This window comes from Mauremys reevesii, linkage group 15 (assembly GCF_016161935.1).
Source record: "Mauremys reevesii isolate NIE-2019 linkage group 15, ASM1616193v1, whole genome shotgun sequence".
Classification (NCBI taxonomy): Eukaryota; Metazoa; Chordata; order Testudines; family Geoemydidae; genus Mauremys; species Mauremys reevesii.
The window spans coordinates 27,555,203-27,576,975 of record NC_052637.1 but is presented as its reverse complement, the minus strand read 5'-3'; the positions used below and the strand labels follow the sequence as shown (position 1 = coordinate 27,576,975).

Sequence of the window (21,773 nt, the reverse complement as noted above, 5' to 3'; positions counted from 1 at the left end):
ATTTGAAAAGGAGCGTGTAAATTACAAAGCGATCAGAAAAATACATTATTTTTTCCACTTTTCAGTTCAGCTTGTGACATTCCCCATGGTACAGTTTCTACCATTTTAGGGAGCCTCTTGTTGACCGTGGTGAACAAAACTGCCCCTGACTACATTCCCGTAACTACTCAAGGGAAAAGTTAGCTGCACACAAATCTACCCATTATTCAGCAACTGCTTTCTTTAGGAAAAACATGGCTGGGATGGGAGAGAAAGGGACATCGTCAAAGCAGCAAATGTGCACTAGCAGAAAGCACCATATAAATACTTCAGTGCAACCTTGTGTTTTGTGTATACAACCTCTACACCGTGCCAGGGTGAGAGTCACCTGCTCACGATAGATGCGGTTTTCAGAAGCACTCAGCACTGGCTGAACCCTGCTCCCACTGGAGTTCTACTATTGACTTCAGTGGGGGACATGTTAGGCCAACACTGAGTGCTTCTGAAAATCCCATCTAGCCGTGATAGTTATATATGCCATTGGGTTTTAAAGTATTTGCTAGAAAAAACTATCATCAGTGACAATGGGCTGGGAGCGATGGAGGTAGTTCTCATCTCCCCTCCTTGCTTGCATCTGCTGCCACCCCATTCTTGCCGTCTGCTCCATCCTGGAAGCAGGGTTTGCTGCAGCCTTTTGTTTGACAAACCAAAGGAGATTTTAAGGATTGTCCAAGAGAAAAAAAATATCTCTGCTCAGCTGCAACACCAGGCCTGGGAAGGGGGAGAAGAGGGCCCTGTTTTAATCTGAATATCCCCTAAAGACTGGGAAGGGGGTATGAAGAGCCCTTAAAAGTCTGGAAAGAGGCTGCCTGTGAAGAACCCCTGAAACTGCATGAGGAGCAGAGGTGTGTAGGGGGACAAAAGGCAGATGTGGGGCTGTGGGTAATGGGGTGCAGAATTCATAGAATCAGAAATTAGGGTTGGATGGGCAGGGGTGCTGGAACAATTTGTATAGTGGGGGTGCTGAGAGCCATTGAAGCAAACTGTAAACCCTGCATACAATGGAAACCACTTCAAGCCGGGGGTGCAGCAGCACCCCCAGCACCAGTAGTTCCAGCACCTGTATCAGCACGGGAACTCGAGAGGCCATCTAGTTCAAAGCCCTGCACTGAGGGAGGACCAAGTAAACCTAGACCATCCCTGATGGATGTTTGTCCAACCTGTTCTTTTTGTCCAACCTCCAGTGACAGGGATTCCTCAACTTCTCTCGGAAGCCTATTCCAGAGTTTAACTACCCTTATAAACAGAAATCTTTTCCTAATATCTAATTTAAATCTCCCTTGCTGCAGATTAAGCCCCATTATAATTCCCAGATCCTTTTCAGCAGTTCTACCGCCTAGCCAGTTATTCCCCATTTTGTAGTTGTGCATTTTATTTTTCCTTCCTAAGTGAAGTACTTTGCACTTGTCTTTATCGAATTTCATCTTGTTGATTTCAGACTAATTCTCCAATTTGTCTAGGTTGTTTTGAATTCCAGTCCTGATCTCCAAAGGATTTGCAATCCTTCCCAGCTTGGTGTCATCCTCAAATTTTATAAGCATATCCACCACTCCATTATCAAGTCATTAATAAAAAATGCTGAATATAATCATAGAAGCGTCGGACTAGAAGGGACCTCAATAGGTAATCTAGTCCAATCCCCTGCACTCAAGGCAGGACTATGTAATAACTACACCATTCTTGGCAGGTGTTTGTCTAACCTGTTCTTAAAAACCTCAAATGATGGTGATTCCACAACCTCTTTAGGCAATTTGTTCCAATGCTTAACTACCCTGACAGTTAGGAAGTTTTTCCTAATGTCCAAAGTCCAACCTAAACCTCCATAGCTTCAATTTAAGACCATTGCTTCTTGTCGTATCCTCAGAGATTAATTAAAACAATTTTTCATTCTCTTCCTTGTAAAAACCTTTTGTGTACTTGAAAACTGAATAGTACCAGACCCAAGACATACCCCTGCAGGACCCCACTAAATATGTCCCTCCAATTTGACAAGGAACCATATCTACTCTTTGAGTATGGTCTTTCAACCATGCATCTACTAGTGATTTCATCTAGACCACATTTCCCTAGTTTACTTATGAAAATGCCATTAGGGACTTTGTCAAAAGCCTTACTAAAATCAAGATACATCATGTCTACGGCTTCCCCCCCATCCACTAGGCCAGTAACCCTATCAAAGAAGATAATTACATTGGTCTAGCATGATTTGTTCTTGACAAATACATGTTGGCTATTCCTTATAACCCTATTATCCCTCTAGGTACTTACAAATTGATTCTTTAATAATTTGTTCTAATATCTTCCCAGGTATTGAAGTTAGGTTTATTAGTCTATAATTCCCTTGGTCTTCTTTTTTAAAATCAGGTACTGAGTTTACCCTTCTGCAGTCCTCTGGAACCTCACCCATCCTCCATGTGTTCTCAAAGATCATCACTAATGGTTCCGAGATTGCGTCAGCTAGTTCCTTATGTACCCTAGAGTGAATTTAATGAGGCCCTGCCAACTTGCCTACATCTAACTTTTCTAAATATTTTTAAATATGTTCTGTCCTTATTCTGGCTTGTGTTCCTTCCCCCTTGTTAACATTAACTCTGCCCAGCACCTAGTCATTATTAATCTTTTTAGTGAAGACTGAAGCAAAAACAAACACCACAAACATCTCAGCCTTCTTGAGGTCATCAGTTATTAACTCTCCTTCCCCACTAAGAAAGGGACCTTCGTCTTTCTCTCTCTCCTAATGTATTTAAAGAACCTTTTCTTATTGCCTTTTATATCCCTTGCTAGGTCTTGTTCATTTTGTGACTTAGCCTTTCTGATTTTGTCCCTAAGTGCTTGCACTGTTCTTTTGTACTCATCCTTAGCAATTTGTTCATGTTTCCACTTTTTGTAGGATTCCTTTTTGATTTTCAAGTAAAGCGCTCCTGGTGCAGTCATACTGGCCTCACACAATTCTTCCTATCCTTCCTTTTGCATCAGGATTGTTTGCTATTGTTCCTTTAACACTGTCTCCTTAAGAAACAGCCAACTCTCCTAAACTCCCTTTTTCCCTTAGATTTTCTTCCCCTGGGACGTACCCTACCCGTTGTCTGAGTTTGATAAAGTCAGTTTTTTCTGTGAAGTCCATTGTCCTTATTCTTCTGCTCTAACTCCTTCCTTTCCTTAGAATCAGGACATCTATCATTTCATAATCACTTCTACCCAAGCTCCCTGCCACCTTCAAATTCACAAAGAATGCCCCCGTTAGTCACAATCAAGACTAAAATGGTTGCCCCCACCTCCCAGTTACTTCCTTCCTTCTGAAAGAAGAAGCTGTCCCCAAGATATTCCAAGAATTTATTGGACACTTTGTATTTTTCCAACAAATGATTGTTATGTGTCTAGCTGGGTGGAGTTGGTGGAGTGGTGCACAAGGCTAATTGATTTGGGGCATAGGGTGCAGAATTGATGTGGGGGGGTTGAGCACAAAATTAATTGATATAGGGAGGTGGTGGCCAAAATTGTGTTTGACTAATAGTCACACACACTGAAAAAAAATCAGAACACGGCTCAAAAAACATTAATTTTCTTTTTAAAATCCATGTGTGGTTTTTTTTTTTTAGTTTGACTCACGATGTTTGAATTTTTGGGGCTGGCAACACTGCATTCCCTATACATTGATCTCATCCACCATAACACTCAGCCCCTACTCCCATCCTGGGTCCAACAAAGCCCAGATTTGGGGATTCTCAAGTCATGCCTCCAATGTGCATTCCTTTGTCCAGGGGCTTTTGGGGAGCAGCTGTAGAGGGACTTGGTTACTGATGCGGGAGCTTCTTCATTTGGCCTCCTACAACCTTGGGAGTTGGAATTATTTTGTTGGCAAATCATAGTTTGTTTTGGATGCTTATCTCCACATTTTGCAAACCCTAAATAACTCTCTAAGCACTGACAGCTCAGGAGACTTTATAAACACATGGAAATAAATACTGGGAGTTACTTCTAAGCATCAAGAGGAGGACAGAATTCTCCCCACCTAAGCTCTGTTGAATTAAAGACAGTCATCAATCACTGCCCAGCTAGCCCTGGAGAAATGAAAGAGGCTTTGACTATAATCTGGCCTGCAATTTAATACAGCAGAAAGAAGAAGTAGGGATGAGAGTAAGCAGAGACCAGCAGAGGGAAGGACAAACATAATTGCTGGAGTCAAAGAGACAGATGAAATTGCAGGTAAGTGCTGGCCAATGAACTTCCAAAAACTTCACAAAGGACATGGAAGTAGTTCAGCTGTTAACACCCCATTCTCAGTATAAACTGCAGGAGTACACAGGCTGCTAGAACACGTTACTTTCAATTCGGTGAATGAACAGCACTGCTGATGAGTAGGTCAAGCAGAGCTGTAAAAGGCATAGCTAAATACACAATAAATGTTAGCCAGCGCCTCGCCATTGAGACACCATTGCTGCCTAACCTTCTATACAGCTTTGACACTTAATTGTGCTAAAAAATGAGGAGTCTGCCAGCTCTTCAGGACTGCAGCCAGCACAGTAAATGGCAGTTCTAGTATCTTGTCTGGCATGCTGCTTTGTGGCACGTTCACACACACATCATGGAAAGGAAAGGAAACCTGGAAAAGACGACAGGGCTCACCATGCGAGACTGGGGGGGCTAAGAGGGCTGGATCGAAACCAGCCAGAGATGGTGTGGAATAATATCACACCAAGGACAGCCCAGCTGCACTGACATTCCCTACCCTTCCATTTTCCAGTACAAGTCTATAATCAGCATGCACATCTGCTTCCTCTGCCCAGTCTACAACATCTCAAACACTCTGGAAACACCCGCTTTGAACAGGGAGGACGTTTGGAGAGCAATCTCAACATGAGGGTTATGTTGCCAGGGCCTACTTGGTAATAGAAGCATCTATTCTGGGGCTATTTTCCCCCTTATTGTTTTCGTATCCCCACAGCACCAGCTAACCATTAAGCAGCAGCAATCAGAGCACCAGCCACAGGATACAGAACAACAGATACCAAGACAGTTAAGATGAGCACACAGTAAGCTGGAGATGTGAATGTGGAGAGGAAGACAATGCCAGGTGCAGCCAGGCGGGGCTGGAGCTGCTGGTCTCTTCATAGAATCATAGAATTCAAGATCAGAAGGGACCATTATGATCATCTAGTCTGACCTCCTGCAAGATGCAGGCCACATAAGCCGCTCCACCCACTCCTTTGCCGACCCCCTGCCCATGCTCGGAGGAAGGAAAAAAACCAAAGGGCCAGGCCAATCTTCCCTGGAAGAATTCCTTCCCGACCCCAACCCCAGGCATGGAGCTCAGCCCCCATGCAGGCAAGACTCTCCTCTCTCTCCAGCTTGAAAAATGAAAAATCATATATATCATACATTTTTTGTTTTTGTTACTTTGTGATTTTCCTTGTTGCTATTGACTTATATCTCTTATCCTATCATCTCCATCAACTTCTCTATCATAAACTTTCTTCAAGTCTAATTTTTTCTTTCCTTCGTCCTTCGTCCTGTTTCCAGTAGTTGTTCCAGTATCCTCCTAGAAACTTAGAAACAATTCTGAATTTCCTCCTTCCTGAATTTTGACCTTTTTTTTATATCCGTTTGTCCTCCACATGAGCTTGCTGCTGAGCTCCTTGAGTATCATGCCATTAAGAAGTGTTTGCAACAAAACCCTGGTATACAGGTGAACTCTGATTAACCAAAACCAAAGATCAGGCACTTCCCCAGGTCCTGTCCTTTCGGATTTACAATTTAAAGACAGCTGTCTATAGTAAGAGTAAATCCATCACTTCTCTTTGAGCAGGAAAGAAGTGAGGAGAGAGTCCTCCAGGATTCTCAGCCACCAAATGCTTTCCTCAGTCTCTTTGCCCCATGGCCAGGCTTGGAAACAGTCTGTAAACATGTATGCACCACACCTTTCTGAAGCATATTTTAAAAAAGTAAGTCTCTAGGTGTTATGGTTGCAAAGAAAACCTCAGAAATATTACCTGGGTAACTGATGTAGCGATGAATCTGCAGAGAGCCTGGGATAAAAGCTTGGAGAGCTGAAGTGCCCCATTCATCTCAGTGAGGGGTTAACTCAGAGATCCTGTGATGATCATTTAAGTGTCAGCAGAGTTAGTTATTTCATTCCTCACGTAAAAAGGAGCGGAAGAGTCACAGATTTCCATGGTTTATTGTGAGCGACAGCCCATGTTGGTGCCGCAAGTGGGAGGCATTTGGGAGATGCCATCACTCCTTAACTTCCCCCTTGCTCAATATGGAGTCAAGCCTATGGAGCCTAGCAGAGCCCATGGGCATGTTCAATCTCTGCTGAGGAGGAGCAAAGCTCAAGGAACCCAGTGGAGCTAAGCCGTGCACAGTGTCATATTTTTAACAACTGCACACTCTACTCTGTGCAACACCTCATTGCGGTGACTCCCATGGGTGGAGCTTATTTTGTGAGAGCAGCATCACCACCATTTTTCTCCAATCTGATCCCTGCCCTGTGGTCACATTACACTGACCTTCTCTCCAAGGAAGGCTTAGAGTAGCTCCTTTCAGAGCCAGTCAATGCTACTTCATGTGCCTACCAGAGAAGGTGCTCTGCAGGTGGGCAGTTACTAAGCTTGCCACCCCGCCCCTCAGTTATCTGATTAATTCTTTGAGGGTCCCAATCCTGATTACCCATATGACCTGGGGGACACATGAAATACTCAGCTGAATGTTTCAGACAACCCCTCAAGTCCTGTGGATAATCATGGTAGGGGTCCTTAAAGAAGGAACCCAAGGAAACTACAAAATCAAATGCTTGCCTCAGGCAGAATCCAGCAACAGATTCTGATGCACTTAAGTTCCACATACTTTGACACAGGGGCAAATCATGTTTTATGCGATTCATGCTGCCAGCAAAGCCCATCCCACGAAAGCATTGCTTTACAAGCAAACAAGAACAAAAATGGTAGGAACATTGTACTGGAACTCAGGATCCCAAATGCCAGTTCTGAGAGGGGAATACCAGCATCACAGACATAATCTGGAATGGGTTGAGGAGGTCAGAGTCTGGCTTTGGCAAACCTGCGGCAATTTGGATCTAGGTTACATTTTATCTGAACCAAAATTTGTGGGAGTTCCAATAAACATTTTTTGTTTGGGGCCCCTCTAAAGAAATGGAAGTTAGAAAGATCTATTGGATCATATTTTCTATAGCCTGCCGCCAGGGGCGGCTCTAGGCACCAGCAAAACAAGCAGGTGCTTTGGGGCGGCAGATTACCAGGGGCAGCATAATGCTGGGGATCCAGCTCCGACCTGAGGCAGTGTCCTGGGCTAGATGCTGACCGCCCTGGCTGGAGAGACCGGGCAACCTCCTCTCCCACCCCCCAACACCCGCTGCTTGCTCCTGCCGGCATGGGGCTGCGATGCCCAGCTCCCGAGGGCAGCGCCAAGCCCCCAGGCGTGCTCGCGGGGAAGGAGAGACAGGAGGCAGAGCTGGTCGGTGTCTCCCACGCAGCTCCAGGCCCCTCTGGCTACTCGGCAGCAACAGCCAGGCTGGGTAGCTCGCCAGCAGTGTGACTTGGTCCAACCCGCAAGGACCACATGAGCCCGGGGGATGGCCACATTTTTTTTTGCTTGGGACGGCAAAAAACCTAGAGCCAGCCCTGCCTGCCGCTGCAGAACTGGACTATCAAGTGCTTTGTCTAATTCAGTCTTAGACATCCCAAATTATGGGGTTTCCACCAGTTCCTTTGAAGGACTATTCCAGAGTCTTGCTGTTATTAATGTTTATAGGTACAACAGAACACATTTTTCAGGAAGGGACGGAAAGAACAATGGCAATGGCATCCTGAAATGCTACCCAGCACGCAGTTCCAGAAAGGAAATGAAGAGGAATAACATAGCAACAAATTAATGAAAAATGTACATAGATGGATTACCCCAGGGGTAGGCAACCTATGGCACGGGTGCCGAAGGCAGCATGCGAGCTGATTTTCAGTAGCACTCACACTGCCCTGGTCCTGCCCACCGGTCCAGGGGGTGCTGCATTTTAATTTAATTTTAAATGAAGCTCCTTAAACATTTTAAAAATCATATTTACTTTACATACAACAATAGTGTAGTTATATATTATAGACTTATAGAAAGAGACCTTCTAAAAAGGATTAAATGTATTACCGGCACGCGGAACCTTAAATCAGAGTGAATAAATGAAGACTCGGCACATCACTTCTGAAAGGTTGCCGACCCCTGGATTACCCAAATAAGAATTTGTCCAGGATGCCAGATCAAATACACCTATCTCTTGCAAAAAAATCACATTTTGGCATTGTTTATGATCCCACATGGCCAGGGCCTGGATTTACTTCTCAGCTGAACTACTGCTGTGCTTAACGGTCAAATCTGCTGGAGCTCTAATAACCAGTTCATGGTGACTGCTTTTTCGTTCATTTCTAAAAATCTTACTGACGCTTCTCCCCCCATTCTCTCACCCACACTTTTCTTTCCCTGTCCCCGACTCCTCCAAAAGTAACCCCTCTAAAACTTCCACAGTGCAATCACAGCCAGTAGTGCTGGAAAAAAGAGTCAGGGGAGTAAAAGGCTAAAATGTGGCAGTATGGGATTTTCCCTCCCAAATAATTACAGAATCAAATATTCATGAGCAGCAGGTATATTGCTGTATTATCTGCACATTCCTCCATCTGCACTCCTGTGTTTTTAAGACACTGACTGATGCAGTTTCATATGAGATAGAGACAGACGGAAGAAAGTTTTCAGTTTTCTTACCATCCCTGTATTATGTAAAATCATCTCTCCTCTCCCTTTGTCACAGCTAATTTAGATGCAAAGCAAGCTCCTCTGATGGAGTGACTCAAAGCACTAGGAACGGTGCAGGATGGATTATTATTGCTGCTTCTCCAATTTCGAGGGAACTCAGGAGCTTGTGATTACTGAAGTAACAAGTCTCCCCCACCACAAATTCCTTATGAACCACAAATAGTTTGCAGCAAGGCCTCCTGGGAAGAATTTAATTTACATACACCCTATTACAAGGGCTGGCCACATCCTGGCTTAGGCAGAGTGTTTGATAAAGAGATACCACACAAATGGCAAGTCTGAGCATTAATGATATGGGATGGGGGGGAAGAGGGAGGGTTGAATCTCTGTGCGCTTAGCTACAATGTGGTGGTGGGGAGAGTGGGGAGCTGGAAGGGAGAGAGAGAGAGAGAAAACATGTATGAAAAGAGAGTTGTCCTCATTCTGCTCAGCACAGCAACCTGAAAGTTCACACAATGAGCAACATGCTGCACACAAACTGTTAATTGGATTTCTGAGCCTTCTACTGTCAGTGATCGAACTATTAAAATGTGACTTCCTTTGTAATCCCACCATGATGGGAGAGGAGTATCCAATAGGGCTGAAGGTGGGATCTATTATTTTTACTTAAAGCACCTGTATTTGTTTCATTTTTCCAGGGATGATGATGTTTTTTTTTTTAAACCGCCCACATAGTCATTTATGGAGCCTAAATCAGGAAAGATCTAGTCTTCTTGAAGCACTTTCCAGTTCCTGAATGGACTAGATCTCACTATCTAGGTGGCTTTATGCAATAAAGATGACAATGAAAATGTAAACACAAATACAAATATTGAGGTATCTAACTCTATTGGGGTTTACGCAAGTCCTTCTGTTTTGGGCTTTATTTGGGTTCTTGCAGAAGCCAGTTGTGCAAATCTGCAGGAGACTGGAAAGCGGGTTCCCTGCCGTATTTGATTTCACAATCAGAAGGATTTCCATTTTGAAAGTTGAGTTATTTTACTGGAAGGTTAAGAGCCAAGTGGTCTTTTTCTTCTTACTAAGTCATTTGAGTGACACACTCATTCTGTGGTGATGGAAAGATGGGCCTAAATTTTCAAAAGTGACTAGAGATGTTAGGTGCTCAATTTCAGCCATGTCCAATTTCAGCCACTTAAAAGTAGCCTTGTTTTTCTGAAAGTGGTGAGTGTCTGCCTTCTGAAAATCAGGCTCCTTTAAGGTGTCAAGCTGGGCATTCAGAAACTGATGGACTCAGAATTACTAGTCGTTTTTGAAAATGTCGGCCAGAGATTTTAAAAAGGGACAAAAGTAAGAGTGTAATTGGAAAAGGGCCTCCGAAAAGCTGACCTCAGCATCATGGTCCATTTTCAACAGAAAGCTCTGAAACACTATTTTACGTCTAAAACTTTCCAAGACAGTTTAGAGTTCTGAACTCTGTGCTGAGGAATCAGCACTTTTGAACTTGTGTACTCTAGAAGCCCTTCATTGAGCAAAATAGGTGTGTCTCAAGCCTCTAATAAAAAAAAGCATTCCTTGTGACAGTGATGGGCAATCTCAGAGTAAAACAACTGACACAAACTGTTATACAGAACTTCAAGCTGAAATACAAAGATCTCACTCCTCTCCCATCTGGTAGAGATGCAAACTGACCAAGTGTTATCTGGGAATCTAGGTCACCAGACAGAGGCCTTTACCTTTTCTCCCCCACCCTTTCCCTCCCCACAGGTCTGAATTTTTTAAATCATGACTTTTATTAAATCCCAGCATGGTGCAGATCACAGCTATAATTTTTCTCTCTCCCCAACTTCCCACCACAAATCCATTCTAAGTGAGTGACATTTGCAAAGTGTATTTTCACGGCCCTCCATAATCCCTTCAGAATATTAAGATTGCATTACTTTGTCTTTGGTTACATTAACTTCAATTTTCCTTATGAGTAAGTATTTGGCTAAAAATTAATATAGTGAAGTTGAAAAGAATCTTATGATAGGAAAAGACTAATTTCATCTCTGGCTGCTCAGATACCAGAGTACACTGGGGTTAATGTAATTAACTTACAATTTTAGCCTGGGTTGTGTACATACACTGAATTTCCCTGCTGGAAACAAGATTAGATTTTATTACACTATATATCCTGGTTATCTTCACCATGCCTCCAATATTACTTCCCTCAATGACTTCAAGGCTCTCTGCTGCAATGAAAATGCAGAACCATCTGGTACTGAGCCCATGCAGTTTATTTAAGGATTTAATTAAATGCTCTAAATGGTGAGCTTCTACGAATTAACATTTTAAATGTGACTTATTGCAGGTTTAATATTGTCTTAATGCCAACCTGGGAAACTCCATAGCCAAGTTGTTGACGTTTAAATTGAATTCATCTGGGTGGCTCCAGGGGGACTCATTAATTAATCTAAACAACTAATGGGGATTGGTTCTGACTTTTGATGAAGATTATTTACAGAGACAATTTGCAGTGAATAAAGAGTCACAGTAGGCAAATGTTTAATTGAATTTTTGAAAAAGGGACCTCATTGTCTTCAATATCAGGGATGCATCTTGTGGGTAAGCTTTGAAATACATTGAAAAGGGACGATTGCTTGAAGCTTTCCTAGCTCAAGCTAATAACAAAGAGAATGGGTAATGACATTTGCCTGTGTAATTTGCAGCTTGTAAGGGGACAACAAGTCTGCCTTGCTCATAGTTTACACAGAAACTAAAGGAAACTTTGTGTGGCACCAAGAGCAGGTTTCTCTACTTGTTTTTACTTTGAATAGAAGAATGCAGGATTTTCCATCTAAACAACAGTTGGTAGAACTAGGGTCAAATTCTGCTCTCATTTATACCAGTATAAATCCAGAGAAACTCTAATGAAGTCAGAGAATTTACTCTGATTTGACAACAGTGCAATCGAGAGAAAAAATTGACCCACTGTCTCTTTTCTGTTCTACTGTGCACAAATGGAAATCAGCCCTTTGCAGCTCATATTGCACCATCAGCCTGCCAGCGATTGACATCTTGCAACATGGTTATTTTTCAGTGAAGTACAGTACCAAAATAGCACCCATCTCTCTGTCTATTGATTTACAGCCATCAAAGCACTTAATCTATTGTCTTAAATACTGCCCCTTTCAGATTTTCACTGAGTTTTTATTTTTCACTATTTTGAGTTAAAAAATTGTATTCCAGTAGCACTTAGAGACTGCAACCAAGATGGGAGTTGTGCTGTGCTAGGCATTGAGCATACACATAGTAAGACACAGTCCCTATCCCAAAGAGCTTGCAATCTTAACTTTTAATATTAACCTACAACCACACTTAACTTTAGCATATTAATAAACTCATTGTCTTTAATGAGAATATAAACATGTTTACAGTTAAGCACATGTGTACACGTTTGCAGGACAGTATTCTAATTAGGCAAGATGGACATTTTTAAGTTTCCAGAAATCTATTTAATTGTTAAGGATGCTTCAGTAACTAAGTAATATTAATGAGGTGCATGCAGCTATTAATCTGTGATCAATGTTTGCATTTGTAAGAAATCCGCCTCTGTACAGAGAACACACCCATTTTATTCCCAGTGTTGCTATCGGCTATTCCATATGAGACAGACAGACACACACACACACACACATTGTGCTCTCTCCTGGAGACTTTACTTCGGTTCTTTCTTGTAGCTGGTTTTCCTTAATCTAAAATAAAAGTAATTCAGATTCCATGGTCTAATTTAATCCAGGACTTCAAAAGGTATTTGTCAGGTGGTGGTTCCATCCCATGGATGTCTATTCACTCAGAACAGGACTTAGACCTCCAACTCATCTCACAGAGGACCCCTAAAAGCCTTTAGATCTTGGGTAATGACTTTTGGTCACTTCTGATTTTGTCTGTTTGTGAGTCCATCCAAACATCCAATGCTTAACTAAATATTTTATTTCTGATTGTGAAGACTAACAACATACAGATGAGCAGCATGGCGATGCATTAAGCCAATTTTGGCTAGGATCTTGCCCCTGCTAAGGCCCTTTTGTGATGTTCTGGCTGCCCAAACAGGCTATAAAGTTGGCTCAATCACCCACCTGAGAACTCCCTGCCTCTGCACCTCCCCTTGCGTCACAACTCTTGGCATCATGAACACTGCTGTGACCCAATGGTCCCTTGGGGACTATTATCAGCCAGCACAAGTTAGAGCAAATCCTAGGCTGCTTTATGTCGCTTCAGAGGCCAGAGTGACCCTCAGTCGTGTGTGTGTGTGTGTGTGTGTGTGTGTGTGTGTGTACACGTACTATATAAAGCTGTCTCTTCCCCAGCATGCTCAGGTCTGCACTGATAAGAGCTCAGCCAGACCCAAGGATCAAGCCCATTCTCTTCTCTGATTTCTCTCTATTTATGATTTAAATTTTATTTTTGATAATATAAGAATCTGTCTTGTCTGAAACTAAGAGCTTCCCAGCTTCATTTCTTTACATGGCTGGGCACAACCAGAATGCTAATGCAGAAGGGAATTGAGGGGGAGGATACAGTAAGAAGATGTACATAGCCATTAAGTCAAGGAGACTAAAGCATCCAGTCCCAATCAGCCCTGTTGGATACTGTCTAGAGCATTGCCAACGGCTCTGTTACCTAGAGAGGAGCTCTTTTATGCAAACACCTCCAGTAACAGCTTTTGTGGATCTGACAGACAGAGTGGTTAAAAATTATACATTCAGTGGGTATCCTGTAGAGAGATATTGTACAGCACATCTGAAGAGGGGAGGTGGAAACTCAGAAAGAAATTTTGAATTGTCTGAAAGGAAAAGGCTCTCAGTCAGACAGGATGGATCCTAAAGGCAGATCAACCAGTATTGCAGGAGTATTGCCAATGTTATTCCTTCCTACCTTCTCTGGGAAATTGGAGAGGGAATTCAACTTATATGAAAGTAGACCTGAGTCAGGAGGAAGATAAATCCCAAGGGAGGGAAGTGATGAGAGGCAGAAACTCAATGTAGATGAGAGGATGGTCAGAGAATAGTGCTTTCCAAAGGAGTGAAGATCTCAGAATACATAATCTCTCCTATCCATTTTTGTAGCTAATAGGTTAACTTCCCTGGGCATCTCTTTAAGTGATGTGGCTAAAGGTTAATTTTTATTTTCTGTAATACCTCTCTTTCTTAGAGTAACTTGATGTTAAAAACGTAAGGTGTTTAAGAAACCACAAGACAGCTTGCTATAGCTAATTTATTTGAAAGGAAAGGGTCCATTCTGACAATTTCCAAGAGAAAGTTATCTCCATCTTCTTAAGAGAGGTAGGTAATTCACTCATATGGGTTACAGCCTATTACCTGGCCCTGGGCAAAAGGAAGGGGCTGAGGTTTCTGCCCTAAGGGGTTCCATTAGGCCCTGGAGGTACACAAGGACCTGAAAGTAGAGTAACAGGTAGTGTTACAGATAAAATCAAACAACAGGCAAGTTATCATCTTACCTGTCCTTTAAAGAATTGCACATCCTCGTGCAGAACCCAAATAAACAGAGCAACTGCTAAATGATAGTGGGGTTCATATTTTCGGTATTTTTCTTTGCTTGTGTTTGACCACTACTGCCATCAGCAGGAAATCAGAATCGTATTTATTTTTTCCCCATTGGTTTACCTGCTTCTGCTGTTTATTCTGTACCTGAAGTCAACATAATCTTGTTCATCCTGTCACAACTGTGGAATTGCCCCATTTCAGCACCGGTTGGTCTTTCCAAAGCATAAGTGCCTGAAGTTCACTCAAACAGTGCTACCTGCTTCATTGTATCATGGGAGAATGTGGGTGATTGCAGGCAACCCTGCATAATTTTTATTTAAAGACATGTTTTAAAAATCTGCTAGAACCTCTGAGCCCTGGTCTACACTAAGGTCGGGGGTCGAACTAGGGTACGCGAATTCAGCTACGTGAATAACGTAGCTGAATTCGAACTACCCTAGTTCGACTCACTTACCCGTCCAGACGCCGCGGAAGCGAACTCCGCGGCTCCAAGGTCAACTCCGGCAACTCCTCCTGCCGCGGTGGAGTACCGGAGTTCGAACTAGCGCTTCCGGAGTTCGAACTATCGCGTCTAGATCAGACGCGATAGTTCGAACTCCGAGCAGTCGAACTTGCCGCGTCGACCCAGCAGGTAAGTGTAAACGTGGCCTGAGTGAAATTTGCCTCATTCTCTGGAGTGACATTTCTGTGACCCAAGAATCTAGTGTTTTAGAATTAAAAGAAGATGCATGAGAAAATAATGAAGTTTAATGTCTGGATTCAGTCTTTTGGGGAAGAACATTGTAACCAATAGGCCATGTCCACATCTTACCACTTCTTCCTTCACAATATTTCCAAGATCTGTCCCTTCCTCTCTATCCCAACAGTTATACTCCTAATTATCTCCCATTTCAATTATTGAAACGTACCCATTGCTGGCCTTCCAAATACCCACATCACCCCCTTCCAGTCTACCCAAAATACAACTAACATAGCTATCTTCCTTGCTTGTTGGTCTGACCACATCTGTGTGAGTCTCTCCCCTAGCTCCTTCTCCTCCACTACATCAAGTTTCAACTTCAGATCCTCACTTACAAAGCTCTCCGTAACTCAGCCCCAACTGACACCTCCCATTTAATCGCTTCTCTTATTATCCCAGCCTCCAAATTCACAGTGATATCAACCTCAAAGCCTAAATTGTCTACTTCTCCCTCAGCCATGCTACCCTCATGCACAGAATGCTGTCCCGTTACAGGTCCTCCAAACCACCACACTCTCATGAAACTGATCTCTTCCATGGTGCCCACAAGAATGGAGTCACTAATAATAATTAGCTATTAAACTACCTGTACCACCAAGATCACCAACTGAACCAAATAGCAAGCAAACTTACTATGTGCTGTAACCTTTGCTACCTACACTTGTCACATGTCAGTTTGGACCGTATGGGGGCAGAGACTATGCCTTTCTGTTTTGTCTGTAAAATGCCTGGCACATTTTTGAGCACAGTAGAAATAATACTAAAATAGCCCTGTGATATGAGTGGCCCACTGATTTCCCTTGAACTCTGTTCAGCATGGTTCCACAACCTTTGGCTCCCTTTCCCCAGGAGATATTCCCACCCCCTGCAAGCTCCAGTGGGATGGAGAAAAGGAAAAGGATAGTAGGGATGCTCAAGATGGGGATATTATTTACATTTCATCTATTCCTGCCTCCAGAGTTGGTAGATTTTATATTTTGCCCTGAGCACCTGTCTACCTAGTTATGGGACCCCTATCCTTCCTGCAGCTAATTTGTGCAGACGCTATTAGAGTCCTTCATCTGGTCTCTACTGATTTCTGCTAGTCTCTGTTGGGTCAGCTGGAGGGCCAGTAACTCCAGGGGCCAGTACAACAATAGGCTTATTGATCTGTTCTAAAACCCAGTTGCCAAGTGGAAACTGTAAGAACCAGTTGAAGGTTTTTCATGGTAGTATCCAATAGAGTTAGGTTTATATGTCTCAGAAGACCACATAGCTGGTTGCTTGGATAGGGCCTGTAAAGCTCTGCTTCCTATTTCACATGAATAGCGCCTTACTCGGTAAGTAGGCCCATTGATGTTATGGAACTACTTGTGGAGGGAGGTTCCACTCATCACTAGTGAAGGTTCCAGAATCTGGACCTTACTTTGTAATTCTAGTCTCTTAAATCTCTCATAAATTAAAGATCATCATTACATTTAACAAAATCCGCTCCAGCTATGTGTGAAAATGGGATGCTCACTGAGAGGATTAAACCAACCATCCAACCAAAACCCCACAGTTGTGATAAAAACATAGGCCTCACCACAACTCTGCCTGTAGATGGAAGCCTCATTGATACTCATGAAACCAACACCAGAGAGAAACTTGAAGAGCTGACAGCTATTGGGGAGTCTTGCCCTGATGTCTGATAGCAAGAGAAAAGGAATCATGGGCTGCACATCAGAAATGATTGACTGGTCGCTTTCCCAACAGAGCTTGAGGTCTACAGCAAGTCCACATTTACAATGAACACAATATGGCTGACACTGTCAAATCCTTGCTCATGCTAGTGATTCTTACTCACATAGTAATCTCATTGATTACAAGTGTTCCGGGATCAGCCCCTCTTTCAACACTCATTTCTGATATTTGATGCATTCTCATTTAAAGTGCCATACTACTGTATAGAGGATGCCTTATAAGGTATCCCAGACATACTTGTCAGAGATGACATTTTTCTCACTTTTAATGACAGTGGTTATTATTATATGAATCATCTCCTCAGTAACCGGGGTGCAGCCAGTGGACTTTAAAAATACATCTATCACAGTGGTCCCCAATGCGGGACATTTATGTGCTCCTGCCTACTGACAAGGGAGCACTTCTGCCGGACAACCTGCCGCCGAGGAGCGTGGCTGCCGGATAACCAGCCGCCGAGAAGCAGCAATGCCGAGAAGCATCACTGTCGAAATGCCGCTGCTTCTCGGCAGCATTTTGGCGGTGACACTTTTCGATGAAGCCACTTCTCGGCAGCTGGTTGTCCGGTGCCCGCCACACTCTTCTGGGAACATGAATATGCTATTGCAACAGAAAGGTTGGGCACCACTGATCTATCATATCCTATGTCTGCAAAATGTATAAAGATGGGACCTAACTACAAAGTAGACACTGGATCTGAACTTTCACAAACTCCTGTGATGTTTTGTTTTCTGGGTTTTAATTCAGGCCATTATAAAAGATACTCAGAAAGTGCCAGCCACAAAATTCCTATCTAGCTCAAGATCCAAATTTCAAAGTGTGAGGATTTTCAGATCCAGGATTCTGATTCAGGCCCATCTCTCTATAGGATTTATATATTTGGAATATAGTCAGAGATGGAGTCCATCGAGGATGTTTTTTAAAATTAAACCTTGACCAAAGCTGCTCACATTTCAAGACTCAGGTGTTGTCCTCTCTTCTACATTGGGTACCAGCATATTGCTGCTATAGTATGGTCAACTTTTAAAAATATATAATATATATTTTAAATGCTTAGCTCCAAGCATGGTATGTTGTACCAGGACCATTCATTAGGAACATTCGGCTAACTTGGAAACATTCAATATGTATGAGGTAAAATGATGTACACAAACAAAACCCAACTAAAAATCTCTCATATTAAAATTCCCAGCTTTCTGGAATAAATTTTAATTGTCATAGAGTTTAGCAATGTAAAAATGTTCCATTACTTTGCAAATTCTGTCATGCTAACAACAAAGAGTCTGGTCGCACCTTAAAGACTAACAGATATATTTGGGCATAAACTGAAGTGGTTTTTTACCCATGAAAGCTTATGCCCAAATAAATCTGTTAGTCTTTAAGGTGCCACCGGACTCCTTGTTGTTTTTGTGGATACAGACTAACATGGCTACCCCCTGTTTCTGTCATGTTAAGTTATTAGTAAACTTCATCTAAAAATGCTCAATTAAACTGTGATAATCTTGCTGTGGGAGGCTACTTTAACTGAAGGTCATTCACACAAAAATAGATGTAGAGAAACAATTTTTTTCTGAGATGGTTCAAGGACTTCCTAGGGAAACAGAATTGTTTAGTTTCTGCAAATTTTTAGTTAATGTGTAAAAACTGATTCAACAATGTGTTTTCTTTTTTTCTTACTTGTATCTTCTCTTACACTCTTAGATTGGCAAAAAATATTGTTATGCTGAAATACTGTACGACATCTCTACCACTTTTGTGATAGTTTGGATTAAATGTATCATTCCATATCCAGTATGTGGTTTAAGTATAGCAATAAAAATAGAAAGTTCAGCAATACATTTTTTCAAATATTCACAGATAGTTTATTGGTATTGTTTGCCCAGCTCTAGCAATTAGCCACAGACAACACAACTGAACAGCTTTAAAATAAAACAACCACGTCCTTTCCCCTTCAAAGAAAACAACAGCATTTAAAAGAGAAGTCCTAGCCTTAATGCTTTGTTATGAACCAATGGAATTCCATCATTGAAAGACCCAGCCATCCTTTGAGACCCTTGCAAGCCCCAAGAGGACGGACTTATAAATTTGTCATTTTTCAGTTCCTCCCTTTAACAAAATGTCTTATTCCTGGAGTTTAAATTGTTCTATTAGTTGCTATAAATCTAGGATACTCATATGTCCTGTCCCACCACACTCCCAATACCTTAGTATTTGAGTGCCTCAGTGTTTTTAATGTAGTTGTCCCCACAACACTCCTCTGAGATAGTCCTTCCCTATTACCCCCATTTTACAGATAGGAAACTGAGGCACAGAGGCCTGGATCCACAAAAGGACTCAGTTGCCTAGAAAAAAAATCACTGAAACAACACTGTGATCCACAAAGCCTGAGCCAGGTGCCTAAGCTGTCTCTACAATGCATGGGGAGAACTATGTACCTTAGAAAGCGAGCCATAAAAGCCAGCACACCAGGTAACTCCCCATCTAAGCTTGCCAGAGGGGTGTACACTAAGCCCCACCTGTCTCACAGAGTTATGTGCCTAAGACTGGGCTGCAGGGACTGCTAGCAAACCACAACTGGGAACCTACCTCCTGGAGCCTGGTGGCCTAGGCGCCTAAATCATCTCTTGTGAGAACGAGTTAGGTGAATGCCTCATTCTATATAAAATGTCTAGAGGAAGAGACAGTGTTAGCCCAGTGACTACAGCACTTACCTGGGATGTGGGAGACCTTGGTTCAATTCCCCGCTCAGCCTAATGGGGGAGAAAAGTTTTGAACAGGGATGCTTTAACCACAGAGCTATGGAATATTATGATGTGGGGCTCCCTAAGTTCTCCTATTGAAGCTCTTCCACTGTGTAGAATAACGAAAGAGGGACTGGAGCCTGGGTCTCCCACCTCCCAAGTGGGTGCCGTAACCACTGCACTCGAGTGTGTCTCTCTCGCTCTCCGGCCCAATGACTGCCAGATCAGGCCCTGCAGGCAAGACAGACACTCCTCCACCTCACTTCCCCCAGTTCGTGGATCACACAGGGGCTCAGGAGGGAGACAGGCGTTCAGATGCATAGAGTGAGGCAGCAGTGTGCATGCCCCACTGCAGAAATGTAGGCACTGAGGAATTTTGACTTAGGCACAGAGTTAGTTTAGGTGGCAGCCACACAGGGTTTTTGTGGATTCGTAGATCTGGGCTAGAGAGTCTACAGTACATGATTATCCAAACTTAGTACATGACACTCCAAACTTACACAAGGAGTCTTTGGCAGAACAGAGGATCGAACATGCATCTCCCAAGTTCCAGAGTAGCACCCTAAACTCTTGGTCATTCTTTCTCCCTTACCACAACTTGCAGAGACTATGAAGGGAAAACTTCTTTTAAACCTTTCTGTGCAACCCATAAAATGAAGTGATGTATTTTTTAAATGAGGGTTGGGAAAACAGATGTCACAATTTCGATTTTGATTAAACAAAGCTATGAGACTGACCTTCTCTTTCTCTCCAAGATCTTGATTGTCTTTGGTTTTAAATTCACAAGCAGCATCCATGTCCTGGAAAAAAATATATTGAATTTGCATTATTTTCAAGTTTCTATCCATGCTCCTAGTAATAAAAGACTGAATAGTGAATATTAAGTTGGCTGCAATTTTGAGGTGATTGTTTCCTGTAGAATCCAGTAACTCAAGTGGAACAGAGCTCAATAATACAGCAAATAATCCTTCCAGTCCTGCAATACCTCTATTGGCTCACATTAAAGAGGGCTGATTAGAACAGGTTAAAACAAAAAAAAAAGTGATGGGAGAATTTCATTATCCACTCCACCCCACCCACAATGTCCCCCTTTTCTGAAACTTGAAAAATTTTAAATTCTGACATTTGGAAAATTTCAACCAAGTCAGTAGCTGCTCAAAAACAAGGGCAAATTTTGTGAGAACTTTGTCAGATTCTGTATCAGATTTTGAAATTTTATCAATATTTGAAAATTTTGACCAGCTCTAATAATAAAGAATATTTAGCAATTCTATAGCACCTATTAACCAAGGCTTTCTAATCACTTTAAAAAAATGCCATTTTCACACCATTCCTGTAAGGAAGATACTATTATACAATTTTACAGATGGGAAGATTGAGGCACAGAGAGACAATATTTCCAAATTCGCATAGAAGTCAGCAGCAAAATCAGGAAGCAGTACCCAGAAATCTGAGCTTCCAATCTCCTGCTCTCATTAACCATTATCAATTTTGAGATCTTTGCAGAAGAAAAAAAAGTTTCTCAACAGCTGCATTTCATAGTTCTCTGGCTTTTGGGGGACTAAGGCCCAGATTTTGAGAGAGACTAGATGGGTGAGGAAATATCTTTCATTGAAGATATTCATCTTTTCATTCTGTTGGTGGAAGGTGCACACTTTCAAGCCTTCTTCAGGTCTGGAGAAGGAGAGTGTGCTTCCTTCCCCAGACCTGAAGAAGAGCTCTGTGTACCTCAAAATCCTGTATCTTCCACCAACAGAAGTCAGTCCAATGAAAGATATTACCTCACCCACCTTATCTCTTTCATATTCTCAGACCAACACCACTACAACAGCACTGCAAACAGATTTTTAAAGGCATTTAGTGTTGCTGAGCTCAGCATTGAAATGACTAATTTAGGAGCCTAAATCTCATTTTCCAAAGCACTTAAGTGACTATCAAAGGAGCTTGTGCTCCTAAATCGCTTAGAAATGTTTGAAAATCCTACTCCATGAACATAAATGCCCGGTATATTGACAGCTACATTGTCTACAGAGATTGGCATGGATAAAGAATAAATATAAATGTACAATCAAGCATGCAGTGTCATTAATTAGACCCTAACTGGCAAATTCTCTTGTGAAATACTGAAGATATTGGGGGACATTTTCAAAGCCCCATTAAGAACCCAACTCCCAGTGAAAGTCAATGGGGGGTTGGCACCTCTTATTTTTGCCGTTGAAATTCTTCACCAGAGTA

General features: G+C 42.4%; 1 protein-coding gene across 11 annotated transcripts in view; it reads right to left on the bottom strand.

The window, feature by feature from the left end:
• Positions 1-21,773, bottom strand: part of TNRC6C (trinucleotide repeat containing adaptor 6C) — a 610,512-nt gene that overhangs the window by 517,541 nt on the left and 71,198 nt on the right. For 10 of the 11 annotated variants that reach the window (XM_039501295.1, XM_039501293.1, XM_039501294.1 and 7 more), the window contains 2 exons: positions 20,276-20,338; positions 19,509-19,547 (listed from right to left, as the gene is read on the bottom strand). In XM_039501295.1, the coding sequence (XP_039357229.1) occupies positions 19,509-19,547; positions 20,276-20,338 (102 nt within the window). Of the gene's footprint in view, positions 1-19,508; positions 19,548-20,275; positions 20,339-21,773 lie in introns of those variants that run through there. The other variant, XM_039501297.1, reaches the window with a different exon arrangement.